At 38.6% G+C, this 9,703-nt stretch overlaps 1 protein-coding gene across 1 annotated transcript in view; it reads right to left on the reverse strand.

The window, feature by feature from the left end:
* Positions 1-9,703, reverse strand: part of LOC111865360 (small subunit processome component 20 homolog) — a 65,832-nt gene that overhangs the window by 22,943 nt on the left and 33,186 nt on the right. The window contains exons 19-26 of the mRNA XM_023853311.2: positions 8,705-8,902; positions 8,447-8,580; positions 7,876-8,014; positions 6,736-7,481; positions 5,636-5,891; positions 4,568-4,735; positions 2,412-2,849; positions 302-472 (exon numbers count right to left, since the gene is read on the reverse strand). Of these exons, the coding sequence (XP_023709079.1) occupies positions 302-472; positions 2,412-2,849; positions 4,568-4,735; positions 5,636-5,891; positions 6,736-7,481; positions 7,876-8,014; positions 8,447-8,580; positions 8,705-8,902 (2,250 nt within the window). The remainder of the gene's footprint in view (positions 1-301; positions 473-2,411; positions 2,850-4,567; positions 4,736-5,635; positions 5,892-6,735; positions 7,482-7,875; positions 8,015-8,446; positions 8,581-8,704; positions 8,903-9,703) is intronic.

Genomic DNA, 9,703 nt, shown 5'->3' on the forward strand with positions numbered 1-9,703 from the left:
AAGAGACCGTGAGAACCGGGAAAAGCAGTCTGCTTTTACTGGTTCTCACGGTCTCTTCACTTGCGGATTTCTTATATTTTTCCTTCTACCCTGAAGATGGAGGCGATACGTTCCTCCAAAATGTCGGTTAACACCACATATACACGGTGCCAAATCCCAGAAGACTGCTTTCTTCATAGTCACCGCCGTGAAAGCCTCAAATCTTAAATATACATCTGATAGAAAAGTAAACTGATACAAAAAATTTACCTTGCCTGTGAATAAAGTTCATGTTTAAGTGAAAAATCCAAGCAAAACTCACTTTGAAAGCTGCTACAACTAGATCAAAGTTGTCTCCTTTGTTAAGACCAGCAGCTGCATATTTATGCAGCAACTTAAATACTGATGCACTAATATTCTGTATGTTCTCTCTTAGGGCAGGAAGATCCATTCTAAGAATCCAGCTCATGCACTGAAGTGCTATGGTAGTAAGCTGAAAAGAAAACACAATGCATAGTACATGTACTGGCAAGGTAAAGTTGTCTCTGCTTAACTAATTACGCATTATGCCAAGAAGGTGTGTGGGGAAGTGGATGTATAGATCTGCATTTTCTTCACCTTTGCAGTAGCTGGAGGTGAGTGGTCAGCTTCACGCTCCTGCCGCTTTACCCCTGGAGAAAGGAACCCCAGTACCCATTGGATAGGAGGCTGGGTGAGCCCCAGAGCCAGTCTGGATGACATGGAGAAGAGACAATTCTTGACTCTATCAGGACTTGAACTTTGGCTTCTTGGTCATCCGGCCCATAGCCAGTTGCTATACCAACTACACTATCTGAGTACACATAGTGAAGTTATAAAAATCGGTATCTGCACCACCTACTCTTTATGAAAATTTGTACGTACAAACTAAGAAACAGTCCTATGGAGTAGCAAAGTACAATGAGGCCATTATGAAGGTGAGATCTGAGGTTCTTACAGTTGTTGAGTAACACGAGTATGGCCTTCTGGAATATGACACCATGCAGTTTGGTAATTAGGTGGACCCCTATCTATGAAACTACATGGCATCACATCTCAGAAGATCATAATTATTCTAAGAGTGCCATCTAAATGGAAATTACTATATGTAACCAATGTTAACATGGACAGGTTATGTGCAGAAAGTCATAATTCTATCCCACACATTACAAACCAGTCATGTATCTTGATATTTGCATACACTGAATCCATAAAACATTGAAATGCTGATCTGGTTCACTTATCATCTAAAGGATATCAGCAGCTTCATGAAAGATGTTTGTATTTCAGAAGAACATACCAATTCAGACTCCATGGAACCTACACATAAATGATTTTGGGAATGCACCATCAAAGATGCACAACACCACTGAATCATAAAGAGTAAAATAAATCAAGCAGCATTCAAACAAACAAACAAAACATCCACAGCAAAGAAATAAACTAATTCTTGGAGGATTTCAAACCTATTTACCACTTTAAATAAGTTATTATCACAACAAATTTTCTCTTCTCAAAGTCCTAATTACTCATACATAAAACAAATTACATGCACACTCACTCACAATTAGAGAAAAAACATTGTATGAAGAGTGAAAACATTTTATATGCACTATATATACAACTTATACACTGGAACCATTTAAATATACACCTTACACATTGGAACCATATAAGTGTGAGCTGGGATACCAGAGTCAGTACAGTGACTGGCTACAAGCTGGATGACCAAGTGGTCGGAGTTAGAGAGCCCTGGTGGGGGTGGGGATTTTCAGTTCTCCATGTCATCCAGACTGGCTCTGGAGCCCACCCAACCTACTGAATGGGTACCAGAGGCTCTTTCCCAGCGTTAAGCAGCAGGGGCATGAGCTGACCACTCACCTCCAGCTAGTGCCAAGGTCAAGAAAATGTGTATCTATTCATCTACTCCCCCATACGCCTTCATGACGTAGTGCTTAATTAGTTAAGTACAGGGACTATACCTTTTACCATATAAATATACATCTTATACACTGGAAACCCCCCATTTAAGTTCGTGTTTTGAAAAAATGGATGCAAACACAAAACTGAGAAAAATATTACATGAAGGTGATTTAACGCTGAGATTATTGACTTTGGATTACTGAAACTGAAAGTTACATAAAAGCAAATCTTAAATTGAGAAATATTAAATAACAGCTCTACCACAGACAATACAAAGTGACAGACCACTAGATTATTACACAATACCTTACACCTGCATGTCATACAAACCATTGGTAACTAGTATGTCATAATCAACAGAGGTAAAACTACTATAGCTGAAAGAAAGGATTGTGAGAAAACAAAATCCTCACAGGCTAAAAGGATTAAGACTGTCCTAAACATTTTGACTGACTGCTGAAAAGTTCAATATGAATTCACCGTTTTCTTACCTTAACATGCTGGGCCTTGAAACAGTCACAAAGGACAGGAACCATTGGGTCAACAAATGGCCTGAAATCTCCTGTTCGTAGCTTCTCCCTTTTAAGAATAATATGAAAAAGACGGAGACCAAATTCAACCAATATATGAGCATTAGTTCGAGTTGATGTTCTGGCAGCAACAGTGAAACCTGAACGATTTCTTGGAGCCTGAGGAATAATGAAACTGTCTGGACGCTGCCGGGCCAGTAACTCTTTCTGAGCAGGTGTAATTTCTTCTTTTTTTAGCTCTGATACTAATTCAGGGATACTCTCAGATGCTATTCCATACATGAATACAAGGAGAGACTCAACAGGCACAAAGGTGTTATCGGCCAAGCCCAGCACAACCCGGCGGAGACACTCAGAACATTTGTGAATAACTTTGAATGAATGTGAATGGGCCAGAATCTGGAAAAAAACAAAGAAAGAAGCAAAAACATATATTACATTAAACATGTGATGGCTATTGCAATGGTGAAACCAAATGACAAGAAATGTCATGTTTTTAATGCACTACATGCAAAATGTGTGCAATAAAAATACAGCTAAATGTATGCAGTTTCCAATTAGCTGTTACAGCCATCATACTATGAAATCAACTACGATGTAAACAAATTTATGATGGTTGTTCAGATGAAACCCACATGCAACACAGCAAGCAAACATGACCAGCTGCAGCTCATCACATGGCTGTGACACTAAGTTTTTTGGACTCAGTGAACAAGCATTCCCTAAATAACAGCAGTAAACCATCAGCTAAAGGGTCACATTCTTAATCACCCATGCTCCTTCACCCAGAGGTTTCACCACTCCCATACAAATAAAACTAAAGTAGCAGATTAACTTTTATCATCTGGGGATGATGAACTTAAATTTCCTGGTACCACAGAGTTCAAGGTCATATTTTAATCTTGGTGCAATGGCATTAGTATTGGAATAAAAAAAATGTGATGCTTAGTATGTGAACCAATGCAATGTGATGCACAACTGACAAAGGTAAGTGAAACAAGCTTCTCAGGAGACTGTATCAAACACATACAGTAAGGCCGATAGGACTACGATGATAAATATAAAGAGAAAATGACAGCAATAATTTGTCCTTGTGCCAAAGCACCACATCAAGGTATACAGAGGAAATTGAGATACAGCAACATGCATTCTTAACCTCAATGTTTGGCTATGATAAGTGATCAGCTTTATTCTCAGGCTGCTTTACACACTAGAAACAGAGATCCCCAAACCCAGTTGACAGGAGTCTGGATACACATCACAACTGACTGAAATATAAAAACTGGGTGAAAAATAAAAGCTTGCTGTAAAGTACCCTACTGTTTTCTACTTATATATGTCTAACATAAGATGCAATATTAAATGATAAACTTTGTGCATGACAATTTTTTAACAGTGAAAAATATAAACACAGTATAGCCACATTACCCATGCTAATGAAGAAGAAAAAAACAAAAACACATTAATAATCAAAAAGCAACGATAATCAAGAAATTTTATGTGAATTCAGAAATGTGTGCCCAGTGTTTGTTTTATTATCCCAAAAACTGTAACACAGGAAAAAATTTGTCTTCACATAATGCAGTTATTAAAATCATCTGATGCAAACAAAATTTGAAATGGTCCGACACTTTTTCATATAATTCTCCAATATCAAATTTCATGAAAATCCAGCCACTGGTTCTTCAGCTGCTTCATGCATGCAGACACACACAGACGCACAAAGCAAGTTTCAGAGGTGTTCTACAATGTTGCAAAGGCACCATAAGCTGCAAACTGGGTATTTCATTCACAAATAATGAGGAACTTACCGTATATTAAACGGTAAGTTAAAAATATGGAACTAAACAGCAACACTAAAGCACGATGATATAAGTTCTACACAGCAAAATTGTTTCATATATTTTTGTTCTCAAAAAATGTGAAATCATGAAAGATTTCCAAGTCTTTTACAAGCACAGATATTATTTTGCAGAATAGCTGTCTTGCACTAAACTGTAAGAGAGCAATAATAATTTCCACAATCATTGCATATTCTTATTATACAATTAAATATTCAATGGTAGTGTCCATTAAAATATTAAAATGTACCAGTAATGAAGATATTTAATACAAACCTCTCTGAGTGGCAAAATTAAATCCAAGAAGCACTTCTCTGTCACAAACTGTGCAAGGATTTGAAATGTATCGTAGCTTTTAGTTGTTCGAGCCTCTTGAAGTTTCCCAGTGATTTGGTTCACTTCCTTTTCCTCAGCTACAGCTCCAAACAAATCCTTCTTACAAAGCTGCAAATTAAAGAAATCCCTACACAGTGGGTATTCAGTAAGAGAAGGAAGCCTGTGTTCTAGAATGAAAACATAAAGAGATTAACTATCAACATCATTTTAATTATGATAAAAACAAAGTACCAGTCAGCCCAAGAATGACAGTTCAAAATAAATTCCAAGTATCTTTTCATGGAACTGCCCACAAGACCAGAAGATGACGACATGAAACAGCAGGAGCACCTATGCATTAGCTGGCATTAGAGTCTCAATCTTAGCCAGAAGGGTTCCATAACATGCATATTTTGTGAAATTGTGATATAAAAGTGTCCTTTAAGGGCTATCTGTGAAAGCTAAAGCCAGAGGGAGAAAAACTGTCAAATTTTGTGGTTGAATTTTCTCTAGTGTAATTATAGCATTCCAGTTCTCTTAGAACAGAACACAAACCCTTACAAAGAGAAACAAAAGTAAAATCCATGCAATGGAAACAGAATTCTTTGTAAGTACTTATGAAGGAACAAGAAGGGATATAATAAAGACAGAAACTTTCTGAAAGGAACTTGGAATTCAAAATTTGTTAGAAGAGTTATGAGTTAGATGACAATGGTGTGGTCATGTAAAAAGACTGGACAGGAGGACACAAAGAAAGGAATTAGTTAAAAATTAAAGAAAAGAGAAATGAGATAACCCTGTATAAGACGGTTCTGCAAAACATCCTAAAGACAGGAAAAGACATGGCAATCAACTGGGGGGGGGGGGGGCGTGGGGGAAGAAGGGATATCACAAAGATTTTTCACAAACNGAAGGGGGGGGGGGGGGGAGACTGTGGGAAGAAAGGCAGTATCACGGACTTTTCATCAACCAACCAACACAAAGCAGAAATGATGCTAGAAAAATAAGAAGCAGCTGCAGCTCACTTACCTCCAAGATATTCTGAAGATTGCAGTCAATGTCATTAGGTTGGAAAAGATCCTTAAGTGAAACGAGGACTGCATGAATGGTGTAGATGAGTACATGTACTTGGTAGCCTCTAGTAAGCATAGCTGACATTTCATGCAGTAATATACCCAAATATTTTGGACCAAGAGTCAACATTATTTTCTGGAGTGTCTCACGAGTTATTCGCCGGACGCTCTCCAGTCGAGACTTCAGGAATGTACACAACTTCATTAGAATCCTGTTAGAAGTATTAAATAATTACATACAGTTTTGAATATATTAATTTAATATTTAAAGAGGCTTCTGCATAATTGTGTTTCCATATACTGATGATGAATTCCTATGACAGAGAAAATTGTTCATGTCCACTATAAATATAGGTCAATTCCTTTCATTTCTGCACCTGTACTACTTTAGAGAAAAAATCAGCTTATTGTTTATTGGTTACATAACGTTTTCATCATGAACGTATCATCACAGACAACTAACTTTTTCTTTTGACTTTCCTAACATCACACAACACTAAGCAGTCTTTATGGGTCGCACCATAGCTCAAGTGGTCAGTCGCTGGCTTCCAACTGCCGCAGCCTGGGTTCGATCCCGGGTCTGGTCAAGTGGGATTTGTGGTGGACAAAGCGGCGCTGGGGCGGGTTTTCTCAGAGTACTTCGGTCTCCAATGCCAATTTTCATTCCACAAAATTCTCCATCATCATAATCACCCGGGGCAGGCTACAATAGGCCAATCAGTGGCCACTGTGCCGAGGGGACCCAGTTGGACTCCACCCCCCACTAAGTGGGGAGGGGGGAGAGAGGGCTGTCTTTATAAAGTGATAATATCTTACATGGAGGTCATGTCTCTCCATCTATCTGTCTGCTAGAGTCCCTAAACCAATGGACAGAGTTTCTTAATGTCTGATATGGGATACTGGCTGACTAAATGCTCCACTCTTGTGGATGCTGCAGTCAGCATGGTTATGAGGGACTGTAGACTGAATGAAATGGCATGAATCATACAGAAGGCAGCAAGACAATGTTGCAGAGTACATAGTGTTATCAGGCTCACCCAGATTATATATACTCACCCTGGTAAGTTCTGGTCCAACATGTGAGATGGAAGGCGCTGAAGTAGTTTAACTGCAGCTATAGCAATGGGAACACGAAGAATTCCTTCCTCCTCTTTATCAGAGGCTGTCTGTTTCTTGTTTAATTTGTGAGACAATTCTGCTTGAGTGAGCTGTGCCATTACACGATGAATCTGTGGCAAAAGCCCTGTTGTTATGATCTGGATCACATGTGTGGCAACAGACTTGTTAAGCACTGCCTCTTTGTTAATAGCTGGAACAGGAACCGAAGCCATTTCACAAGTTGCTTCATATTCCTTTTCCTCTACTTTGGGAGCATCATCCTCTAAGTCCAACAGACTCTCCAACCTGTCCACCAATTCTTCCGGGCCTGCTTCCTCTAGTGTCTTGTTTGTATCAGCTTCAACAGAATCAAGTACATCAGTTTCTCCTGGTTCATCATTTCCATTTATAGGAACAGTCGAATTGCTTCCTGAAGGATCAGTGATGTCAGTAACTGCCACTTCTTTAGGACTCTTCTCTACTTCCATTAATTTCACATCTGCTGTTTTTATGTCTTCATTTTTGTCCTGCATACCAGAAATCTGTGCTCTTGATAGGTCAAAATGGAATGCATCAAGAATGGCTACCACAGTACGAACCAACTGTTTTTGGAAGTCAACTTGGTAACGCAGCTTTGCCAGGTAGAAACGAAGAATGGTTTCGTATTGGTGCCAGGGCAACAATCGACATACAGTGCCAATAGTCTGCAAAATTAAATACAATATTGTGAAAATACAACATTTCACAGGCTTCCAACTGAAATGTTTGCATGCCTGCCACAATAACATTATTAATAGTATAAAATTATACAGTACGAAAGAATGTTCATATTAAGTTTCATGACATAGATTTAAAAGTTATATGGAGAGTATATGACATGCGAACATGATAAAATTGTCTGACCTTTCTTACAAAATAAGAAACAGTGGTTAAAAATTCAACTAAAAATACAAAAGATTAATGAATGAAATTTTCTCCTTCTGAAGTAACAATGCCAAAAGAGTCTGACAAATCATTAACCTCTTCTACTTTATCAACATCGATGCATGGCTCATCAGATACAAATGTTTTCCATTATTAAAAACTACATCAACTTACCTCAACAGCTGCATCCACAACATTATTCTTGTGAGCATATTTCTCTGAGCACAGAAAGCCAGACGCCAGAGGAAGAATGAAATGTGTCAAAGTCCGAGGAGTTGGAGCTTTTGTAAGGTCCTTTGCAACTTGACAAAACCTGAAAAATTATCCTCTTATACAAGTGCTAAGTGTACTAAGTGAAAAACATACTAAGTTTAAATGACTACATTAAAGAAAATGAGTGATTTTTAGAACATTCAAGAGCACTATTTTAATCAAAATTGTTACATACTGATGATAACACTGAAACTTCCATTTTTAGTGAATTAAGAATTAAAACAACAGTTACACATTTATAAGTCTTATCAGCTATGACACTGCGCTGTCTGGTAGGTGGGCAATGACATTTCAGAGCTATACATACCCCATCATTTACCCTGATGATAGACAACTTATTTATAGGAAAATACAGTATTAGAAGTACAGTTTAAAGTAATATTCATTACATCACCTATGAAACGCAAATTTGTAGGCAAGTACAATGACTCACGCAAGTTATATAATTAGATACCATACTTGCATGGCTTACTTGAGCAGAGCTCTGGATTTGCGATGGCTCTGCAAATGAAGTATGTTCTCAAAGAAATCAACTTCTGGGTCTGCTTTATTCGTCAACTTTGACAAATCTTGCAGTACAGGATGCAGCTCACTACATTCACGAGCCTAAACAAAGGCACAAAATTTAATTTACATTTTTAATCTTTCAATTAATTCATGTTTGTATTACTAACACTTCCTTTTAACTGATCAACCAGTCTTTCCAACAACTCCATATTTTATTGCTTACCATTTCTCCAAGCAGTTTAATTGACTCCTGCTGGACAGTCTCATTTTTATCTCTGATGCCAGCGCGAACCAAACACAGTACAGTGTCACTCACTAGGAACTCCATGTCTGAAGCCGCATCTCGGTATTGGAGGCTCACAGCAGGAGCCACTTTGCGCAAACAGTATCCTGCACTGTCTTTAAGAGACAGATCCTTTTCCTAGAAAGTCATGAGAACAATTTTATGTACAATGTAAAAATGAACTATACTTTTACATTTATAGGGCACATATCCCAAACCAGTTCTTGTGATAATTATACTATAAAAACTGACATTTTATAAAACAAATCACTGAAGCATTTTGGCACTATTTATGCTCAAGTTTCTTCTTTATAGATAAAAAGAATAAAAAAAACAAAAGCAGTGAGATATAAACTCTATTCAAACAACTACTCTACTGTGCAAGTTAACTCACGCAGTAACTATTCTGGCTTGTATATGAGAGTGGCCAGTTTGAAGCTTGGACAAGTCAGAACAGTGACTATCCTATTGTCGCGTATCGGGCTTATATCGCGACAAATAACTTCACGCCGTATTCGATGTAGCGAATTTTATTTCACATCCGCCCTCACAATCACCCAAATTACAATCTGACGATTACTGCTATCTGCAGTATCACAATTAGTACACTCCAAATGCCACAATACAACTGACTGGTTGCTGGCTAACTCGACGATAGGTCCAGGACTCGCTGACTGACTCAGTACAACTCTGCGGTAGCCACACTAGAACTGGCTGTGAATAGCCTTCGCTTCTCCCTATGTAGCCTCGATCGGACAATACGGGAAAACGGCCACGTAATAGGCACCCTTTTGCCTGGCGCTCTGTTGCTATGTAACGCTAGCGGAGGTCACCGCTGTTACTATCGTAACGTCGCCGCTGTTGATTCGCGTTGCCTAGCGACCGCGATATCCCTCGGTGACGTCACCGCGGAGGGGAGTGGCGGGGCGGGAACTCGCC

Source organism: Cryptotermes secundus, unplaced genomic scaffold (assembly GCF_002891405.2).
Source record: "Cryptotermes secundus unplaced genomic scaffold, Csec_1.0 scaffold114, whole genome shotgun sequence".
NCBI lineage: Eukaryota > Metazoa > Arthropoda > Insecta > Blattodea > Kalotermitidae > Cryptotermes > Cryptotermes secundus.